We start from the raw sequence: 23,430 nt of genomic DNA, 5'->3' as shown, positions 1-23,430 counted from the left end.
GACCGACCTGGGGTGCTATTATGCAGCAAGCAGAGTTTTTTTTGTTTGTTTAAGACCTCCTTGCAGTGGACGTAGTCCACAAGTTACTAGAGGAGACTCCGGCGCTATTGTGTGCTTCACGTATGATGGTTCACCTATCATTGGAATAGTGGATGGTATGTGGTTATAACTCCGTTGGGTTGTACATGGGTACCACAATGACGGATGGGCCGATAAATGTGTAGTTGTACGTTCAGCTAACAGCCATTAACGCGTACATTTCCCTAAATTTCGTCCTTTTTCCTTCGAACGACTGTGCTTATTTGCAGATTTATCATTTCCGACGAAACACTGCGTCACAGGTGCAGCAGTTCCCATTGTTTGTTAATGTGGCGCGGAGACACTGCCTCCACGCGTTTGGAAAAAACGCGATTGCTTGTGAACGTAGGAGAATGTAATCAGTATGAGAAAAACTAGGCAGGTACACTTAAGGCTGCTCAAGTTTGAAGGAGCATCGCACCCCTAGGTCTCGCACCCCGGAGGCCCGGTCTCGGTTCCCACCCAGACCGAAATGTGCCAAATTTTCTTTTCAAAGCCACTGATTTCATTTGTTTTACAGGAACGTCCGTGTGAAATTTGGCATCACTTCGGGCATTCTTTGACGTGCTTTTACTCCCTGCGCCCTCGGCCATTTTTGGTACCACCGCTCGGTCACGTCGCCGACGACGACGCAAGATTTCTGCCTGGTGGAGCGTATAATTATTTCGTGTTAATAACGCCACAACAACGCCTCGGGCCGCAAGTACGAAAATTACTCGAGTCCACCAGTCTTTCCCATGATAGCTTAACGATCACGGCGTCAGCGCTTCCACAGTAAGATTAGTAGAAAAACTCTATGCCTTCTTAAATTGTATAGAACTCCGCTTTGCTGGCGTTTTGAGCGAATCGGACAAGGCGTAGCCTTGGCTATGGGGCAAGAGAAAAAAAAGACTTAGGGAAAGCGGCGCGATACAAAAGGCGTCTGCATGCAGTCTGCACGCTGTCGCTCGTGACGCAAGGGAAAGACTGGAAACTGGCGCGCATGCGCAAGTGCTCTCGCTCGTACTTTGTGATTTGACGCTATGTGAGATTAAGAAGTTTGCAGGGACGGCATGGCCACAATTAGTAAATGACCGGGGTTTTTGGAGAAGTATGGGAGAGGTCTTTGCCCTGCAGTGGGCGTAACCAGGCTGAAAATGATGATGATCACTTAATTATAGTTGGCGTTGACACGTAAGATATATGCGTGCAATCGAGGCCTGCAACTGTTCGAGCGTTCGGGCTGCTGTGCTTGAAGTCTGACGTCAGATTTCACCATCGGACGCTTGAATATTTCCGGCGAAGCTGGAAATAGAGACATTTAGCCTGTCCGCTATTCCGGTAAACGGGAGCGGTTTGGGCGGATTGCCGGATTTGCGCGGGCGTAAACGTGAGCGGCCAGAGCGGTGCAGCCGCCTGGTAGCGTAGAGTTCAACCAGACAAAGAAAGAGCTAAAACTGCAGTAACCCACTATATCCTGCTTCGCTACTGGCACAATTTCTTGGCGGCGGCGTGATTGTGAACACGATTACACCACTGTCGGAAATTTACACCAGCAGCTAAGCAGAATATAGTAATTAGCTCTGTGTTTGTGTGGTTGAGCTTTGCGCCACCAGCTGGCGCCACCAATCTGGCAGCTCACGTTTACGCCCCCGCTAAACCGGTAAACCGCCCGCGTTTGCCGGAATACCGGACACGCTAAAAGCCTCTGTTGACTAGCCAATTCGTCTGTCCGTCAGTCTGTCACCCTTACGCCGAAAACTTCTCCGGCGCAATTCCATGCGCATGCCCTTAAAAAAAAGAAATAGAGGCGCGCGATTGGCTGCGCCAGTAGTGACGTCGTTGCTCTCCGTCGCAGCCGAGCGCGCGCGCAGCTATTTCTCTCCCGCTGCGAATTGGGTAGGCCACGAGCCATATGTCCCCGAGGAGCAGGCAGCTTTCGATCAGCAAGGCCGCGAGCAGAACTGGGAACGAGCTCGCCTACGCCGTGCCGATGCTGCAGCCCGGGCACAGGAACATGCTCGCGTAGTCGAGCGCAAGCAGCAACTGCGTGCCGACTATCCGCCAGCCTAGCAAACCGTCGTTTCACGAACCGTTGGGATTAACCCAGTGATAAACACCGGGGCCGCGCGTTTCAGCTTCCCTATAGTTAACCATCTGTACCGAGTGCCTGGGCGGTCATTTTCTTTTTTCGTTTTATTGAAGATAGGCCGAAACACGGCGAGACGGGAACCTAACACCTACCGCGAAGTGCCTGTATAGGGTGGGCCAAAGAAGGCTTCGCATTAAAATCGCCTTACGCGTCTTATCACGCGAGCTTACCTCCGCGACGCCGTTTCCCACCTGGCTTCGGCCGAGCGCGCGTGTAGTCCGATTCGCGGCCTATCCGGCACCGCACTTATATTCCGAGAATCGCCGTGGGCCCGGCCGTTCAGCCCAGTGCTTAATGCATTCGCACCGTCCTTCCTCCCCTTCCTCGCGCCTCCTCTTAACGTCTGCGCGTCGCCCGAGGCGAGCCCTGTTTGCAGCGCGGCGCGTTCGCCGGGCAGGCTGCCGGCCACTCGGCTCGGACGTGGCGGATCCCTCATTTGCATAGAAAGGCTCGCCGCCCACGGCGTGCCACTTGCAGACGGCCCCCGCCCGACTTGGCTCCCGAGACGGACCGACGCTGGCTGCTGCTCAGACGGCTGTCCCGGCTTGCTTTCAAAGACTGCTCGCGCTAGACTGGCGTGCCCGTGGTATATATACGAAGAGGAGGGGGTGGTGGGGAAGTGGTGTTTGCGGGTCTTTGGATATGGCGCTGTTAAGGCGGCAACGCATTCGAGGTCGTTTATTTCCGCGGCTTCCAGACGGCGTGCCCAAGTCGAGCGTCGCCTGTTTGTTAAAGGCACTCTAAAACCAGAAGTGCCAAATGAGTTTAGACTGCTAAAGTATTCTTTTTGAAAGTGCAATTGCGTTAATTTAAGCGGTCAACTAATAGTGTAGAAAAATTGGAGGACGCTTAAGCTTCGCCTTCAAGAGTGGAACGCGATAGCGTTCCCGTCGACCCGCCAATGGGTGTAAGACAATGGGCTACAGGGCAGCCATCACTTACGAGGCGCCCCGCATCAGACGCGGTGAGCGTCGAGCCATATGGTCGAGCAACGCGGCATTCGGCGCAGCAACGAAACGTGCGCCTGAGCAAGCGGAGCGAACCAAAGAACTCGGTATCCCGGAGGGGGAAATCATGCACGCCAGCCAAACGCCGTGATCGGCACGGGCAGAGAGATAGAGAGATAGTGATCTAAAGAAAGGAAGGACGCTTGATTCTACAGAGGGAGCAAGGCGAAGCGTTGTCAGGGGAGAAAGTCCGAGCCGCGACAGCTCCAATGCGCGCGTGGCGCGCCATCTGTCGGGGCAGCGCCGTACATGGAGAGGAGGGGGGGGGGGTCTTCTGTGTTTGCCGCAAGATGGCTCTCCGTGTGCGGAAAGCGCAGAAGAAATGCAGCGAAACGCACTTCGCTACTCGTGTAATTGCGACTTCTGTAAGTTACATGTTCATAATTACCGATATACACCACAGTATAACTTTCCACGGCTCGTTTCGAAGGCAACACCGCATTCACTAGAGGCGCGTTTGTACCTTTTGGAAGCATCGAAATCGTGGCTGAGTGGTAGCGTCTCCGTCTCACACTCCGGAGACCCTGGTTCGATTCCCACCCAGCCCATCTTGGAAGTTGCTTTTTATTTATGGAGTGCCTGCCGTGATTTATCGCTCACGGTCAACGCCGCAAAACGCCGACACCGACGCCGACGACACCGGCTTTTCTGCGACACGAGCTCCTTAACGCTATCGCGTTAAAATGAATGAGAAAGTACCGTCTTTTGATTTTTGGGATGGGAACTCGCTGCGATTACGTCACTGTTTGGTCACGACTTGTTATAACTACAGTGGCTACAGCGGGCAAACAGACATGGTACAACCGACAGGGATAAATAAAGGCGCCTGTGTTTGACCATATTATTCGTTCGCCGTGTTTTTCTGTACTGTATATCATCTCTCCCAAATTGGTTTACGAACAAGCCCGTCAGTATGCTTTGTTAATGGCTTTTGTTAACGTACCGTACATAGTAAGCTCCGTGGAGTCAAATGCTCAAGGAAAGCTATCAGCGCGAACTGATAAAGCATTATTTTAAAAGTGTATTTGTGTGAATTGCGAGGTAAGAGGACAATTACTAGATGGCAAAATATTGCAAGTTTCCTTTTCTTTGTCTTTTTTTTTTACTTTCGAGACGGAACCTTATCACCAGCATGTGAACGTGACGGCACGAACTTCAAAGCATTCTTGCGCATTCGGATCGCCATGGTGTGGTTTTCAAGTTTCTTGCTCTTTTGCAATAGACTATGTAGGCTCATCAATTGAAACTATAGACCAATACTTCTAACTAGAGTTTGTTGCAATACTTTGGAACATATACTATATCCGCGTACTTTTCATCATCTCCGAAGCGGTAACTTCTTTGTAAATGTACCGACACGGTTTTAGGGCGGGAAATTCTTGAAACACGCACCCAATTGAATTTGCTCGTGATGTCTTCAAATCGTTTCACCCATTTTATGTTATTAGATTTTCAAAAAGCATTCGATAAAGTTTCTCATGTTCTTCTATTGCATAAACTTTCCTTCCTCGGATTACCTGCAAACATACTTCTATGGCTCCAGAACTGCTTTGTGGAACTCTCCAAAAAAGTTGGGATTCGTGGAATCGAATCTACAACAATTTTTGTGTCTTCATGGGTCCCTCAGGGGTGTGCTCGAGCCACTGCCTATTCTTTATTTTTTTTTATATTCCATATTTATCAATGATATAGGCATCGTCATAACGTCAAAAAGCCAGGCTTGACGCAGATGATTGTTTCGTATATAGAGTAATTAATTACGACTCCGATAAGTTGACGTTACCAGTTGACCTTCGCAAAATACACATTTGGTGCAACACATGGTTAGTGTCCTTGATCATAGCTAAATGCAAATGCATCAGCTTTTCTCGTAAACCCGTATCACTTGCAGCAGAATGTCATTCTAATAATCAGCATGTCCCACAAACGACTCAAGCAGAATATTTAGGTGTAACCTTTTCGTCACACCTAACTTGGAATCGTCGCACAGACGCAATAACTTTCAAAGCTGCATGCACTCTGAACTTCATCCGCAGAAATTTTAGATGTGCGCCTCAAGAAGTAAAAAAACGCTCATATTTATCGAATATCCGGCCTGTTATTGAGTATTCGTGCACTCTGTGGGACCCGCCATAGAGGTTCCTGCAATATTTACTAGAGGGATCCCTGGCCCTTCGATCGTTCGGCCACCATGGCAACGATGGGGGTAATACATGGATTTGTCTGATCTCTGCGCTTGGGGCTTCAGACTTTCTTGTGGTTTCGTTTATTCGGTTACATCTGGGCGTAAACTGGAGTAAATTTCGAAGCGATTTTTAATGTTTTTTTTAATGCCGAAGCTAGTAAGACTTTCCAAGCACGCATAATCGCTGCGGCTCGCAGTGCTTCCACGTGTCTGTGCGTCCGTCGCGAAGTGGTTTCGATATCGGGTATGTTCGCTAGAGGTCCTGTGTTCGAATCCTGTCGTCGGACAATTTTAATAAAGTTTATGTAACTATATATGACGCAGTAGTTTCTTTTAAAAAAATGTTCACTTTGCCCAAACCCCGAAGAACGAAGTTTGGGCAGATCTATCTTCAACCTATGTCGTTCCCGTGCTGGCTGACTGCTCTGCTTACACCTCCTGCAGGCACTAGCGCCGCAGATCCCTCTCGTAATTGTATGAAGCTTTGTGGGACCGATCTACCGAAAATCTTGCTGACCGCCCGGACGGCAATACAAAGTCGCACCGCTCCCTTTGTCACCCGTAATTTCAGATTTCCTAGCGGCATCGCCGAAATAGAAAACTTGAAATAGAAAGCTCGCTTGACTGGGGAATGCCGACACGAACTGCCGTCGCAGCGAAAGTCGGTAACGGCTTTGTTGACCTTTTTACGTGGCAGTCGCCTACTAGAAAGACTATAATGATCCCGTTCCGTCCCTTTTCGTTTTTTTTTCCACGCTTTTATTTTTGTCACGCCCTTCTTTCCGTCTTCCCTTCCCCTTGTGCAGGGTAGCAAACCGGATGTTTTATCTCTGGTTAACATCCCTGCCTTTCTCTCGTTTGCATCTCTCTGTCTCGCTTGGCCGGTCTAACCTTTCATTGCGAGGGAAAGTTTCCCGCAGTACTGCCGTAAGCAAGGACCGCGTACTTTGGACTACCGGCTAACAAGTCTATTCACCGCGACCAGCCATTTAACGAAATAGCTCCACGTACAGTTTAACCGCTTCTTTAACAGTACCGCCATAGAGAAAGACATTGTACTGCGCCATCCTCGACTGGCCGGCCGGTCAGCGCCTTCTAACCGCGCGAAACGACGAGATCAGCAAGAGTAGCGCATGCGCACCAAGTTCATTGGCAGGCGTTATCTCCGGTAAGCACGAGCAGCTTGCACCGAGTTAATCGTGGCAGGGGCTGTGTCGTGCCTACGGTATTGAAACAGCCTAGCAGACGAAACTTGCGCTTCCAGTGAACTTGGTGCGCATGCGCTGTATGCCCTTGCTGCTGATCTCGTCGCGTCGCGCTGTCAGAAGGCGCTGACAGGCCGGCCAGTCGAGGATGGCGCAGTACTGTTAAAGGATCGGTAGACTGTACGTCCGTCTTCGTTGAATTCTTTTTTTTTTTTGTCTTCTGTCAAGCATTGGAGTGTCCTTTCGCCTGAAGCCATGGCAGTGATGCGCGAAGAACGGTTGCCCGAATTTGTGCGCCAGCACGTATAGACCTCTACCGGCCTACGTCACGACGAGTCAGTGACGTGATCTTCCGTTACACGCGGGTGTGCTTGATGAACAAAAAAAAGCACGTCGTACGCGTGTTGGCACGCACTGACAGCTTCACGTAGCAAGTGTGTTCCGTCCATTTTTTTTTTTTTTTTTGTGCGCGAAGCCCTCATGCCGGCGAGTTGTTGCGTGGTTGGATGCGTAAATCGCACGAGAAAAGAAAATCGGCAGGATTGACTTTATTTCCCAAGACATTGAGAAGTGGCGACAAACCTGGACGATGGCGATGCGCCGCGACAAATGGCAGCCGTCGGACGCCGACAGAATCTGCGGAGTTCACTTCGTCGCTGGTAAGTGCAGTTCTCTGGTGGCCGGTATTGCACGCTGACGAGGAGAAATGCAACCGTTTCCATCGTAGTTTGGAACGGAAACGCTTCTTGGTTACGCAGCTTATGCGCTCTTCAAGTTGCACTTAACGCGTGGGTACGCGGTTTCTCATTCAGAGACGAGTCACAAGTAAGCATGTTACCCTTCTGGCGCGGATCAAATTTCACGGATGGTGTTCTGTGCGCGTGCGGCTGCATGGCTACACAGGTCGCCGGACCGCAAGTTCGGCCAACACTTCGGATCGTTTTCCCATCCCTCCGAGAATGCATTATCAGAGTATACTGCTCACGGCACAAGCGAAGAGCTTCTCGAAGTACCGCTCATGGGCAGCTTCCCACATCGAACTCACATGATCGGACAAAATGCATCGCATCGGACGTCATCGCAGCCATGGCGCGATGGAGGTGTTTTGCGTGCCCGCCAGCTCCTTGTTCGCGTCTCGTGCTTCGCTTGGTGTCATGGCCGTGATGCCACGCTATTTACGAAAGGGAGAGGTCAGTTGAATGGTTGCGTTTGTGTCAACTGCTCGAGCTAGTGTTGTAATACATTTTTACAGCGAAGCTGTTAAAGGCTGCTGTCCTAACTATTGTGCCCGCGTCTAGAAAAAAAAAAGAAGTTCTCATCGTCTGCTTCGGCTCTGGCGTCGTCGACGTCGTCTGCCACAGTTCGCTCGTTGGATCCTCTCGACGCTACCGCGCGAACATGCTCGTGCCACTCACTTCTCCTGCGTTCGTCGTCGTCATCATTAATTAAGAAACACAATGACGTAACCACTCATTGAGAAGTACATTAATGAACCGGCGGGACTTACCCAGTGATAAATACCAGTGATGCTCGTTTCAGCTTCGATGGTTGACCATCCGTAATGAGTGCTTGGGCTGATAGCTTTTTTTATTTGCTTTATTATACGCTATCTTTGAGGCATCTCTCGTGTGCCGTAACGCATGGTGTTCCAAGCGACCAATCTGACGCTTGCGTTCGTTACTTCTTTTTTTTTTTGATCGTGTTAGTCATGCGCTCTCCATCGAACCGCAGCCTTTGACTTCGCTATTCTAGCGCGATTTGTTCGTTCTTTGTATTGTTACCCGCCTTCACCCTACTGTGATGCATATTGGAGTGTAGGTATCGAAATAAATATGTAAGTAAATAAATAAGTAAATAAATCTAGTCCACCCTTCTTAATCATAATTTATTGTTAGAAGTTGGTTAACATTACAAGTATTCAGTAGGCAGAAGCGGTTTCCCTAGTTAAAAACAGTATTGGGACTTCGTGTACAAGAAGCGTTATGATAGTTAGCATCTCAACGCAAAAGTAGCACATAATGAGGTAGTATACAAGCAACGAGAAATGAATGTTAACGAAGCAAAATGCAGAATTGATTACAAATAATAACAAGGTGTAGCGTATCTCATGGTAGCAAGAAAAATTCTGTGAGAAGAAAATACCAGTAATTTATTTACAAGAACAAAAACAAACAAAAAGGCAAGAAAGCAAAAAAAAACGTTTACAGTAAGCTTTCTCATTAGTCTGTCAACAATAAATGCATTTTTAGTTCCCTGTTAAATTGTAAAAATCTTACGTTTTTCATTACACCAATAAAAAGTATATTTATACCCATAAAAATACATAAAATATAAAGTGTTTTACTAATAAAAAACGAGAAGGAAGGTGGTTAACCGAGGTTCCCGATTTTTATTAGTCATATCACAAGAAGCCAACAAACACTGACACTAACGACAACATAGGGGAAATTTCTTGTGCTTAATAAATGAAATAAAGAAACGATAAATTAATGCAAATGAAAGTGGATGAAGAAAGCAAGTTGTAGGTGGGGCACGATCCCGTAACCTTCGCAATTACCAATACCAATAAACCAATTTACCAACACCAACGAGTCACCAATAAAAATATCATTAATTAAACATTCATGACGTCATAGCGAACTGATGCGGGAGCTTGAAAGTGGCGTGACCACGTGACTCGTTTCTTGCGCCCTGTCTGGCTTCATCAAGCCTTCTTTCATCCCAAGTGCGGCTCAACACTTTGGAAAGGTAACATACTAATAAAGCTTACCATATTGCGAGAGGTACGGGGATCGATACCCCGCACCTCCACCAAAATGTTGCAGGAAGAAAGCAGGCCCACGAATGTAAAATAACGTATATTTACAACTGGCGTATATGGCGTTCAGGCAACTGCCAGACTTCATCTTCGTGTAGTCCAATCCAACTTCTTCGTTCCCTTCACCGTGACAATATTGTATCTTTATGTATTGTCAGGTGGTTGTGACGGCGTAAAAGATAAACAAGTTCACGTGTCACTGTGGTGTCAGTTTCCTGTTTACGCCGTCGGCGCCTTCCGTTGGCAGCAGCATTCAGTACGCTAATAATTTGTTAATAGAACTTAATGAAGCCCTCGAGGAGCCAGTCGCGGTAAGCGCGGTACACGGATGAACATTCGCGTACCACGTTTTACAGCATGTTAAAGAACTACAGGTGTCCGAATTTAATCTGGCTGCCCCGAGCCACGGCGTTTCTCGTAAGTTTCGTTGGTTGCGATTAAAGTTGTGACCTCTGTGACGCGTGAACTTAAACATCGGTACAGTTTGCACGTTGCAGAAGAAAAAGAAAGAAAGGAAATACAGAAAATTGGGCGCGTCGCATTTTTCGCCTCACATCGATTCCAACACGTGCATTGAATCGGCGTGTGTATATATATATATATATATATATATATATATATATATATATATATATATATATATATATATATATATATATATATATATATATATATATATATATATAATCTTTACGGCGCTTGCCACTTTCAGCCAGAGAAAACATCTTCGCGCACATCCGTGGGACCCGATGTGCTTTTATAGATTGTATGAGATTCTGAATATGGTGATTCATGCAAAACGATGAGCGCAGCACCCAGGCAGTTCGCGGAACGAATGAGGGGGAAAAGAAAGAAAGCGTACTTCTACATCGCCAACTAGAGGAAATTATTCAAGTCGATGTAGCGTTTCGTATAAACTGAAAGATAAAGAAGGCGGAGAGGGGGAGGGGGGTTGAGTTGCTGAGGGTTAAAGGGTGGCGGCGGGGGGGAGCTTTCTGTCCTGCGTTTGAATACCACTGGTTAACGTAACCGAAATCCTACAGGTGAAAGTATTCCCTGCAGGTTTGCCTGTAGCTTTTATCTTGCAGTCCCCGTTACCCGCTGCTGTCGTCTGCAGTGCGATGTCTACACCCTGTCGTCTGCAGCGGTAACGGTCGATGACCCTCAAGGTAGCAGTTCTCGCCCTTCTGTCAGCGCTGCGTAGACCGCGCATTTTTTTTTTTCGTTGAACGACTTCAAGGCTACGCGAGCTAGTATGAAGATTCAATTTGGTTTGAAAAAAAATCAGGCGTAAATTTCACCTACACAAAGGGAACAAGAAAGAAAGGACAACAGAAACCCAAAGAACACTAGATAATATGTACAAGGTGTTCGTTTTATTCCTTGTCGCTCCTGTCGGTGTCCCTGACTCCTAAAAGTCTGTGTTTCGAAACCAACACTGGGAAAAGAAAGTTCCGGGGTCTCGCCGGGTCTTGTAACCACGACGCTTGCTTCATCGGCGATAACAATATCGTACCAATATCGACGTTGCATTCCATCGCCCCATTCCGCAGCTCTAAAATTCAAGCCGCGCAGCACATTTCGCCGTCACCGGAGAAGCGAACATCGCGGAGAAGCGAAGAAGCGCCAGCGGCTTCGAGCCCAGCGGCGCCTGGTGGGGACGGTCGGCGTGGTGCCGTACGCATTACGGGGAACGACCCGAACGCAGAGCGTTGTGCCGTCACTTGGCGCTTCATTTACGACGCCAGCGGCCACGCGGTGGGTCCTGATCCTGGCGGAAAATAAAGGAGTGAGACTCTCTACTCAAGCTGCGAGCGACCGTGCTGCCTTCTACACTGCGTTTTAGCGAAGGAGCCGTGAGTTATGGAAGCTCAATATTACTTTCCTTTGCCGTAGCGTTGCAGGTTTGTGAAGCTTTGGAGCCTTTGTCAACGCGAAGCGTAAGGCAGCCCTCTGCGCCGCGCTCTTAGTTTGCGGAGATTTTGATTACAGCAAGGGATTCCATGTAGAGGAAAGGCGCTCCCTGCGTGTAGTCAGGACTTTAGTGTCTCGATGAAGATGGTGGGCACTATATATTGAGATGCTGGTGGTGGTTGTCATTTCCTTCCTTCAACAGATTGTCACCGAAGTCGATTTGTCGCTCGGCTCAAGGAGCACCTGTCGTATTGGCAAATGTCCGAATGTTGTCGCGGATTCTGAAGATAGAGCATCTTGTCTTACGAGATCGCGCACGCAACGGAAGTCTTGTGGCACGTTTGGAGCGTTCTAGAAATACGTAAATGAGCGCGAGCGATTATCGTGGAATCTACTGCGGCTAAGTTTACATTGAATCCGATCGGAACGCGTCGAATAAGAGCTCGGGCTCAAGCAACCCGATTCGACTGTGTTCGCATGAGCATCGTACCTGACTGGTCGAGGTTTGCTGGCAGAGCCTGTGTAAATGTCAGACATAAGAAGACGAGTCCGAATAATTGCTGCTGGCTGTGAATCACCGGCCCTACCCGTCCGCATTTACATGGGAGCTTCAAATAGTTTCGAGCTGGGTCAACTTAGAGATACCCTATAAGGCTCCCAAAAGTAGTCATATACCTTTGCTATAATGTGTTCATTTCATAGTATGTACAGTAACTCTAGCTCAACCTACCTCGTAGGCCGACTCAGCCTTAATTTGCCCGCTTCTGTAGGGTTTGCGTAAACGCCCGGTGTATTATATGTATAAATAGCCGACGTCACACACACACACACTCATATATATATATATATATATATATATATATATATATATATATATAAAGCTCGGTTCAAGGAGAGTTGGATTCGTGACTCATACTTCCTGGTACTTTACCTTCGCTACAATGTTGTGACACAGTAAAAGCTTCTCATTAAGGCTATCCACTTATTGTTTGGTGGTTGTCACGGAAATGCGTTCACAATGTTGCCCGAATTGTGTTTCGTTACTTTGGATCTTTCATAGCAATACAACAAATTCATAGCGCGGGCACCTATCATAGCTCTCCTTATATGAAGGGTGTCCTAGCTAACGATAGCCAAGTTTTCCGACGAAAAGAAAAGGTTTAAAAAACACGTTTCAAGGTACGATTTGAAGGCTTACAGAGCAATGTAGGTGTTATAATTGTATCTCGCACTGGTGTTTTCTTTTTGTATTCTTGTTTTTTGTTGAAAAGCTTAGCTAACGTTATCCGGGACAAACGGTACAGTTATTGCGTTATTTTTAGTGTGATAACAGGCTTTACGTTCAATTTCATAATAACTGCGAACAATTAAATCAATTGCTTGACTGTTTCACCGTTGATGAGAAGTTGCCCGGAACTGAATTTTTTTCATTTCATCGCAACCAGAGTGTGAGACGCCCTTCACTTAATAAGCTGTTCAAAGTAGACCATTACGACCGTTTTCTATAATGACCTGCATCTTTATTCTTCATGGCTGTTGAGGTTGCACGAAATGTCTGGTGCGATGAAAAATGCAAGCTGGCGTGCACTTTTTGTGTGCGAACACTTAAAGCCTGTCCTCGACATTAACGTGAGGCCTAGCAGAAGATTACAAACTGCAAATATTTTCCTGTCCTCAAGTATTAAATATTTAGCTGAGCCATTATTATCGTAGCCCTCCGCTTCGTATTACTCAGCAGGAAAAAAAACGCTTGCGTGCCGCGTAAGTTCATCTCGTACAACAACATTACGCTGTCAAGGTATCGCAAGGACATAAAAGGCGTGCCATAACTAGTTAAGGATATGCTAAACTAAAGCCTTACCTATCAAATTTGCAAACATAGACAGTGGATATCTTGAATGCATCACGAGACCGGAACGCCAAAAGGGAATTTGATTACCGCGGAAGCTTCGAGCTCGTTTTCAGACACTGGCTCGTTAACTGTGCGCTCCTTTGTTCAGACATTGCAAGCACGTACCCGTAATTTGATCCTGCAGCGTTTTCTTAGATACGGAGGCATGTTCCGATCCAAAGGACAGGAAACAAAACGAGCAAGAAATAGAAGAGAAAAGAAAAAGAAAGCAATGACGTCAAACATCTGTACATGGCAGGCGAAGTTAGGGTTCTTGTCTTCCGACGCGATAAAAACTCGCGTTTTTTTCTCAAACAGATGCGACACACGAAGGCAGCTTGACAAAAAAGCCTCCAGGACTGTAATGCAAATGAAGGTACAGCGACAAACTTTTGGACTCTCTATATCCGACTTACCGGCTGTCTCGTTTCGTGTGCGTGTTCGTCGACACTGCTTCTTTTCAACAACCTGCGTTCTGAAGCCGATCGAACGAGTACAAAAGTCAAAAAGGAAGGCGGTAAAAAGCCGTGGACAAGAAGGTATCTGAGTCCATGCTGTATAAAAGAAATCGCCGGAGCGAATGGCGTCGTCTGCTCGCTGGACGCAGACGAACATTGAAAGGCACCAAGAGCAGACGAAACGGGAAAAGAAAAAAAGCAGAGGAAAAGTGCCAGGGCATAAAGCAGACGAAAAGCTAGACACTCACCGCGCAAAAGCTGGTTCGACACGGAACGAAAGAAATAACAGTTTGAAGTGAAAGGCGCGAAAATTAAATAGCTATAAGAAATAAAGTAAGGCAAGTTCCGTGGAGGGAGCCTGTGGCGTTCGTATATATGACGACGTAAGCGTCTGAGCCCCGACGGCTGGGCTCTCTAAAAATCTTCGAACATGAATGGCGGCAGGCTTCGAGAAATGTTGAGGCCATAAATCGGCAGCGATAAAAATCGCGCCGTTTCCCTTCGAGAACGAGCGCGGCTCTCCGAATTCTTGGCGCGTTTTCTTGCTGCGCTCTGCTTTCTCGAGGCTCGGCCTCTGTACTCAGTCTCACCAGTTCAATGCAGTGCAGCGGAAGCTATAGGGCCCGTGGTCAGCCAATCAGTAAAGAGATCCAGTGGCTGCGTTTTCCACAGTAAGCGAGCAGGAGGCATCGCTCATTGTGCTTTATTAATAATGCAATTAAGCTTCCCATACAGTAGACGTTGAGTGGTTAGGGATAAGAGACGGACGTTGGAGGTGAGTCATAATCTGCCTTCTGCTTGGCCGACGTGACCCATAGCTTTCGAGGTACTGCACGGAATTTGGTGGGGTGCAGCATAGAAACCTTCTTTGGGATTCTCATTTGTTGTTTCTCTGTTTGGCTTTTCTTTTTTAGCATAGCTGCCTAGAGAACAAACATTTTCCTCTTCGCGCCGTGTAAGACATCACTCCCGAAGTGTCGACTCAACGGAAGAAAGAACCCAATTGTGCTCGCTGCAGAGCGGGGGACGAAAAACGCATTTTCTCTTTGCACCTTTAGTGCGCTTGCCTTGATTAAATATCTGAGTATATATCCGGTTTGTGTTTAGTGAATCCACCAAGCTCCAAACGCGTTGCCGAGAACAGGCCGCACAGACCAGATTCCTAGAAACGCCCGTGTACAGCGTCTAGAGAAACTTTAGAGGGCAAAATAAATCCCGAGCTCTCGGCTGTCGTAGATCGTTTTGATTTCGGACGTTGAAGGAAGCAATCACTCTATCAATCAGTCGATCGAGCGATGACTTTGACTGCCTGCCTGCCCTGCCCTGCCCTGCCCCGTCCAGCCAGCCAGCCAGCCAGCGAGAAAGCCAGCTTGCTGGCAATTATATATACTTCGATTAGGTTTCATTTTTGTGCGAGATGAACACTAATGCATTGGTTCTGTAGGCTCTCCGTATTTGAAATTCAGTAGCGCACGAATCCGTCACCGTAGACTCGTATCCAGTATCATGAAGCATTTATCCGTGCCCTCGCCGCGCCACTCCGACTCAACAAAAATGCATTGCAGTACTGCCCCTCGATTAGCAGTCACTGGGTTTGAAAGGGTCACGCCTGTCCGGTACAGATAGAAAAACACCGTGTTGTTACCATGACGCAAAGTGTTGTTTATTATGTAGAGTCTAGCAAGAGGGTTCATATATATATCGGCCAGTGCATTCGCATTTCTTTATGCACCAAGGGGAATCATCTGCTTTCGGAACTGAAACGTTATTCTTAGATTCAGAGTACTAAACGTCTGACCCAATGCGGCCGTAGAGACGCGTAAAAGGCCAAAGGTCTATGAAGCTGAGAGTGCCCAAAAATCTCGTCGGGTCTTGAAGAATCGCTAAAGAAAAAAAAAACGCCTACCAAGATGACGACATTATTACAGACTTGACGGCCACCACAACCCATGCCACTTTGAGTGAAGACTCAAGGAGTATCCAAGCCACAAGAACAAGCATCGCGTGGCCACCAGCGCACTTGCAGAACATGCCGACACCACAGGTCACAAGATTGACTGGGACAGGTCACGTGTCGTTGCAAGTAAATTTTGAATCGGCGTCCTTATATGTGAAATCGATACATATTCAGGTGACTGCAAAATCTTTGAACCGGAACGACGGAAAACTATGATCGTTCCCTTTAGGTCACCTGTTCCACTGCCTATAACCACGCGTCCTGCCAGCTTCTTCTTCATTGTAAACAAGGCTCCCGCGTGGGATGCCAAATGTCAAAATTTTAATAATTTGTTCATGTTGGTCGGTGTCCGCTTTGCATTCTTCTCTAAAAGCCCACGCTTGATAACCTCCGCATCTGAAAGAGAAAGAAAAATGCTTCCTTTAGAAACATTCGATTCCAACTTGAAAGATCCTTAATAACACGGCACAAAACCGACATCGTTCCGGCGTGTTAATTAATTTCTGAGTCGTTAGGCGTTCTTTCTCTCCTCTATGCCTGCGCACCTTCGATAAGGCATGGTTTGCAATTAATTCTGTGGGAATGATTAGAAGCAGCGGGAAACTTATGAACGAGCTTAGAACCAAACTTACGAACAGTACACCGTCGTAGGCGCCTGAACCCTATATTCCTTCTCAAAGAAAGCCGGCGTAGTGCGCCGATGCGCCGAGTCGAGCTTCGATCGGCTCTGTTTTGCCCGCACGCGAACCCTAATTAGCGCTCTTTAAGTTATTCGAAATTGCGAGTGTGTGTACGGCTTCGAAGCGTACCAAGCCAATCCGCGGCGCCGTCCAAATACGTTCATTAAAAGTTTTGCGGCCGCATGCTCGGCGTACACAGACGCGGCATAATATAGCTTGTCTGCATTTTTTTCGCGCGTAATGCTCCTTCACTACGCCCCCCCCCCCCCACCCCCACCACCCGTCCGCTCGGTCGTTAATTTCGCGTGAACGAGGCCGAAGCACATCAACAAAGCATCCATCATTATGGGGTAATTGATTGAGCCGCTCATCTGTCATACGCCGAGCAATGTGAGCATTTTAAGTATATAAATCATCGGTTTCCGAGGCCACATAAACAATCGCGATCGTGGGTCGCCCCTCCCCCCCTTCCACCCGTCCCGCTTCGTGGAACACTGGATCAGCCCCATGCAGCACTTCCGAATGCCGAGAAAACTCTATAACCTAACCAAAATTTCATACTCAGACCATACAAGGTGTTCAATTTTGAACTTCAACAGAATTTGTTTTAATCACTTGTGGCATATAGCACAAATCTGCTTATAGAGCTGCGATACTCGAAGGACGTTATATGTTGCTAGCACTGAAAACCAATACTCATGATTGACCAATTTACAATTTTTCTAAATAACCTTATAACAAATTACTTTAGCGCACATACTGCTGCACACGAATTGAGAGTGGCGATTTCACAAGGCACATCCACTTGGAACGAATTTTGAAACTACCAAGAGTTTTGAGATAAGCTCAGTTGAAGTTACCGTTAAAGTGCACTATTGTTCCACTTAAAAAGAAAACCCTTTTTTTTATTATTGAAACTAAAAAATTAGTAGAACACCAATGCATTTCATCGCAAACCAAAGTGCATGTCTCCAAACTGCAGTGCATGTCTCCAAACTGGTGTCATTGTGGAAATGCGTTCCAATTGAATGCGCCTCACAAACTCACAGGCTACGATTCGTAAATTGCAATACGTGCACTCATGCAATTACTGGAAAAGTCAATTCGTGGGTTTCTGTTAATCCGTTGAATATCTCTTCTCATTTTTATCGCGCAGTTAATGTCCGCCTCCCTGAATATTTCAGGGCAACAACGAGGATTGTGTTATCTGCAACAGGCAATTTTGACAAATTTCGTAAAACCTAAAGATTTATCGCTGTGTATAGATGCCTTTCGGTGATGTCTACAGCATGTCTACTGGCGTACTTCCTTTAGACGTCAAGCCTTACACTTCTGGTCGACTAATATGTAGCGACTTTCTGCAGACAACCTCTATGCACATCCAGGGACAACAACACGCTAAAGTAGACAGGCTCGACTAAGTATTCTTCTCGGTACATGATGTATAGGCCCGATAATCTTTAAAAAAACAATACAAAAGAAGGAAACCAGTAGACTGCAGTGTTTGCTCAAGCTCTGAGTACCGCGTGCCCGACAGCAGCTGGATGTCACAGCGGAGACCCGTTAGCTTCTTATGGACAACTTATTTTCGATGCAGGCAACCACGTCCTGGTTCGCTACAAGCTGCTTGTAGTCGCCTACGAAACACACATGTGTGTCACTGAAGTGTATGTGGTTATTCACAAGAAAATTAAATGAAACAAAAAATGTGACCAAATTACCGCGCATCACTCTGCAACTTAAATCTTTTTTCGTCCACGTATCCTTTCTCTGGCTTTCGTTTTTTTTTCTCGCTTCTCGGATAATCAAACTGTTTTTAATTTTTTCAATATATAATGCTTAGGAAATGTTCCCGCCTTTAATAGGCTTCGGCTACTCATTTTACATTCAGATAGGTACATATGCACAAATTATGAATTCCACACGCACAAAATAAATCACATAATATCACCCTAAGAACTGCAGGCAGTCCCACAATTTCGGTCACGTTTTCTCGCATGGGAAATAGAGAACATAGTTCTTTCCTTTTCTGCATGACATTATTTGAAACGACACATGACATTCCTCCACTCAGCTGACTTTTAAAAATTTACTAAAGAAACAAACGAGTGCTTCACCTTGTTTTCAGCATGCCGGCGAGCACAGTTCACGGGCGATGGCGATGAACTAAAACGAAATTGTTCAGTTGAATGTCCCGAAACTCCTCCAGAGTGGATTATGAGGAACGCCACGGCGAAGGACCCATTTGGAGCACCTGAGATTGTCTATCACGCGCATGAAGCATTGAACACCAAGTCTTTCATGCCAACCAATTCGAATGCGGCCGCCACGGTCGGGCAACGAACATGCGACCTCGTGTTCATCAACGCAATAAAGGTTGGCCGGTGTCCGGTATCCCGGTATACGCAAGCGGATTACCGGGTTACCGGAGGCGTAAACGCGAGTGGCCTGATTGGTGAAACCACCTTGGCGACGCAGAGGTTAACCAGACAAACACAGAGCTAATATTGCAGTAACCAAGTGTTTTCCACTTCGGTGCATGATGTAAATTACCGGGAAGCGGCGTAATCGTGACCACGTTGCCTTTAAGACGTCTTTTTTTTTTTCGACAAGAACATTCATGGAGCACGAGAACGTGTGGCTACACGAAACGTCACAATATGTCGCTGCCAGCGTCGAGTAATCCGGTATTACGTAAAAGCCCTTGCGTATACGCGAATAACCGGACACGTCTAAGCACCTTCTAAAACGAAGTGTTCCCGGCACGAGCACTTGCCACCTTAAGTGCAGCGATAAAGAAACTAGAGACGCACGCATTCAGCAGCAGCCGGGATACTAATGGAACCTTTCACCTTATCCTTTGAATAATGACGCGCTTAACGACGAACGCTGAAAAGCCTAACGTCACACCGTGGCTGCATTTACGTCACTTTTTTTTCTCTCTGTCTCTCTCTCTCTTTAGAAAATTTATCGCTGCACGAGTGCGGTGCTTACCTAAGGAATATTGTGTCACCTTATCCATCATAATAATTTACCCTCAACACCGTTGGCGCCTATAGAAGTGGTTAATCCATCTAAAGTGTGATCCACAGATGACGTCATTGGTGGGTCCGGTGGAACACTGCAACGAGGTGGCGCCACGGATCCTCTGTCGTGAATGCGTGACGTTCTCGCTACCAGGAGAACCAATTGTGAAAATTCGGTTAGGGCCAACGTGTATTATTCGGAGAAGCTTTCGCCATTCTTCCATGAATCAGACAGTATTGTATTCACTCTATGTGCCTGTCCTTGCAACATACAAGATTTTCGTCTTCGTTTAGTTGTTTTCTTTCAACATTAGGCAAGTGTTATTTTATTTTGAGCATGATTGTGTGTTTCTTTTTATTTCTATTATCGCAACACCACTTGCCCTAGGACTAACTCGAAGCTTAGCAGTGTTACACCGCTTTGATCACACGAAAGCCGAAAGGAGGTTACTGGGGCTAGGGTAAAGATAAACGTAAATAACAGCAATAGCTAAAATAATACTGACACTTGTTTCAGAAGTTGTAGTATCTGTAAGAAAGGTTTCTCGCGCTTGAAAGGATGAGCGCAGGTCTGAAGGCTGGAAAACATTTACATTTCAATTTCACGCTAGAATTGTTCTTTGAAATGCACAACCTGTCGTCATCCACATTCATCGTGACATCATGATACGAGTAGTATTTGCTGACGTCGTGTAGCTAATAAAGCTAAGGGCGATAACCAGCTGGCTTATGGAATAATAATAAACGGGAGCGTGAGAAGCAGGGAGCAGCGCAGCTTAAACATGCCAGCATCTCCTAAATACTAATTTTAACATACAGATTTTTTTAAAGAACCAGTGCTGATTGCGTTTCTTGGCCCGGCATTCGTATGCGACAAGCGAGCCGGTGTCTCATGACGCCATAACGGATCCCCATGCCGGGTACTCAAACGAAAAATGGTTCGTAGAAACAACTAGAAAAGCAATTGAGGGTCCCGATTTTGGTTCGCCACAACCATACAAAACCAACAGGTAAATGAAACCAGGGTAAGAATAGCGTAAATTACTAGTTTGAATTGTAGCGTAAGAATGATGAAGAAAAATGAAAGTAAGTAAAAATTTCATGTCAGTGCCCTTTTAGCGCGGAATATTGGATGCGAAAGAACTGGAGTTGGAGGGTGGGCTGGAGATCGTGCGTGAATAACGTCTGACGGGAATTTTTTGTTTAGTTCAAGAGTTCCCAGCGCTTCTTCGGTCGTCGCCCGCCTTCATAGACAAGCATACTCAAGGCTGGAACTAACTCAGGCGGCAAAGCCATTCACTCCCTGCGATTCGGCGCAGCTCTCTGCCCTATGCAACTCGTGCCTCGAAAGATTTCCTTCGATAGCACTCGTCGTCGTCTTCCCCCTTTGGCGCTAGAACGACGACCCCACGTTCCATGCCGCCGAATCCGGATCTCGATGGGCCATGCAATCGGTTTCGTCCCGAATTGTCTATTTTTCCATATTCTGATGACGTCTTCTTTTTTCAACGTCGTCTGCTTCCCGCCCTTTTCGTCTGTTCGTGCTTCATACTTGTGCTGCGACGATGGCAAAAGTCGTCGTCTGCTTTCTTCCTCCCATCCCGCCTTTCTTCGACTGCGAGAATGTCGTCTGCTGCTCTATCCGTTCACCGGTCGTAGCCAAATGTCGTTATCGAATTCTGGGCGGGGAGGGCGTAAGCGTCCTTGCGTGGCTGTTGCAATGACCGATTTCATCGTTGACGTGCGGTCCCCCTATGACTTCTCTCAACACCGCCTCCCCTCCTCCTCCGCCTTTTTTTTTTGTTTGTTTATGCTCACGTGTAGTACGCGTCATCACTTATGTGCAGCACAGCCAGAAATGAGAATGTCACAATACCTTTCCCATGCTTATGTCTAAAGCAGGATCCTACATTCAAGAGGACGAGAGAGAGAATGAAATTTAAATAAATGTGGAGTGGTTGACCAGAAGAGTGTGTCGCTGACCTGCAAGCAGTTATCGTTCAAGGGGGAGAGGAAACAGTGAATGGGAAAGAGAAAATCGTTTGGCGATCCAATATTATAGTGAGTATCAGTCATCAATCGTGTGTACGGTATGCGCATACTCTGTACAGTCCTTGCATCTGCACAACGCGTCCTGTTAGCTGCTCACGAGAGAATGCCTATACCGGGTGTCCCAACTATGCACCAAAATTTAAAAATATGCAAATGTCACGTTGTTGAACAGAACAAGGTAATGTTTTTTTTTTTTTTGCCGTCTCTTGTAGATACTCAGGTTATTTCTTCCATTTCGCCTAAATACATGATTATTCGTAATTACTTAATCAACTTTTCAAATAACGAAATCAGATGAAAAGTGTCAATCAGAAAATTGCAAAGCGACAAGAAAAACTCCCCATACACATTTCAGTTGCTCAGTTTGTGCCACGTAAAGGTATTTTTCCGAGCCCGAAAGAAACCCGCGAATGCACGCATAGTGCCTCCAGCGGCCAGTCGTGCGGCACTTACATATACATACAGCCCGTGAGTACTAGTGTTCGATTGACAGTGGTACTTTACAAACACTTGCGATGCGTCCTCTTTTAAACGGCAAGCGGTTCGCGCAGGGCGTCAATAAACAAAGATGGGTGCGCGCTCACGCAAGCGTTAAGTAAGGTATCCGTGAAAAAAACAGCAAAAACAGGTACGGCCGGAACGTACTACCACACGCACGAGTCCACATAAGACCATACGCGTAAGCACGCAGTGCGCAAATACGTCAGTGCACCACCGCCACGACGACTCACGTTCCCGGAAATGAAACACGGTGACGCCGCACGGTGACGCCGCACGGTGTCGCTGCTGTCGGGAACTCGTAGGAAGGAGAACGGCGAACAGAAGGCAGCAACGGGCATGGACGGAAATGGAGAACGATGAATTAAGAGCAGTCCGAGAAAAGAAGCGGTGGCGAAATTCGTCCCCTTATTTCCGTTTTTCTTTATTTATTATGTTTCTTTTTTTCGCAATAAAGGAACAAAGGCTGTTGAGACAATATGGCGCAGTTCCAGATCTCCCCGTAGGGTGATTTCTAAAAAAAAGCGCACGTCTGTAAATCATCGTGCAACTGCCTACACAAATAAATGGAAAACAGAATGAAGGAAAAGTTTATCGTTAAGCAGTGTGCAAATAAAGCGAAACCATTTCACATGGTGGTTCTCTCCCCTTTTCTGCCAACCTCGCAGGCGTTCTTTTTTAAACTTTTCTTCATCACATCACTGCAGGAAAGCAAGCTTTATTTCTTTTCACTATGTTTCGTTTTTTTTTTCTGCATTTCTATCTCCAAATTTTTAGGTTTTACGAGACCTTGGTGTCCTTGAATCGTCGCAGCCGCTACTCTGGAAAGAAAAATACAAAAAAGACGTTATTTTCGGCGGACATTCGCCCAAACGAAAAACTACATTGGCTTCACCGTCGAAATCCGTAGCTCTCTGGCGGGGCCATATATAATTGGAAAAAGTGGCAAGGTCTTTCTTGTCACACGATATATACAGCTCCCAAGTGTACTGAATCACGTTGTTCTTGCTTCGTTCTTTTCCTCGCGAAGCCCTTACGATGAGATATGCGTGTTCGCTATGCGACTTAATTGTGTGAATGTCTGTTCGGTCAATTATTATTATTTTTTTTGCCTATGAGTCGCCTTCAGTGAGGTTGTTAAGAACATAAAAAAATAACCAGGGCAGAACTTTGCGAACTTTGATCTCTAATACTTAGAATGTTACAATCTTCTCGAATGCTGCTCGCAAGTGCTTCATAGGTGACCTTGCACACTATCGTTTATCAAAGTGGCGTTCTTGCACCATTTTTACAAACTTGCGATTTCGGGCACACTGCGATGCGCTTCGGCACGCTCGACACACGTTGGAGTTTTCTGTTAGATACCTGGAAGGTGAGTGAAGTACGTATATAATGATATGAAGAGATATGTGACCGATGGTGAGATTGGACCTTTGTCTATACAGAATCAGCCCGACACTCAAACCGTTAGGCCACGATCGCAGGCATGCTTCTCTTGGGCAAAAGTCACCCTTTCAAACGATTGGCGCG

At 46.7% G+C, this 23,430-nt stretch overlaps 1 protein-coding gene across 1 annotated transcript in view; it reads left to right on the top strand.

Annotated features, from left to right (window-relative positions):
* The first annotated feature begins 7,067 nt into the window (after positions 1-7,067).
* LOC139047810 (ninein homolog) overlaps positions 7,068-23,430 on the top strand; it is a 386,852-nt gene continuing 370,489 nt past the window's right edge. The window contains exon 1 of the mRNA XM_070521944.1: positions 7,068-7,265. Coding sequence (XP_070378045.1) covers positions 7,113-7,265 — 153 coding nt within the window. The 5' untranslated portion in view covers positions 7,068-7,112. The remainder of the gene's footprint in view (positions 7,266-23,430) is intronic.

Source organism: Dermacentor albipictus, chromosome 7, assembly GCF_038994185.2.
Source record: "Dermacentor albipictus isolate Rhodes 1998 colony chromosome 7, USDA_Dalb.pri_finalv2, whole genome shotgun sequence".
Lineage (NCBI taxonomy): Eukaryota > Metazoa > Arthropoda > Arachnida > Ixodida > Ixodidae > Dermacentor > Dermacentor albipictus.
The sequence above is the reverse complement of the archived record's forward strand: the minus strand, read 5'-3'. Positions and strand labels throughout refer to the sequence as shown.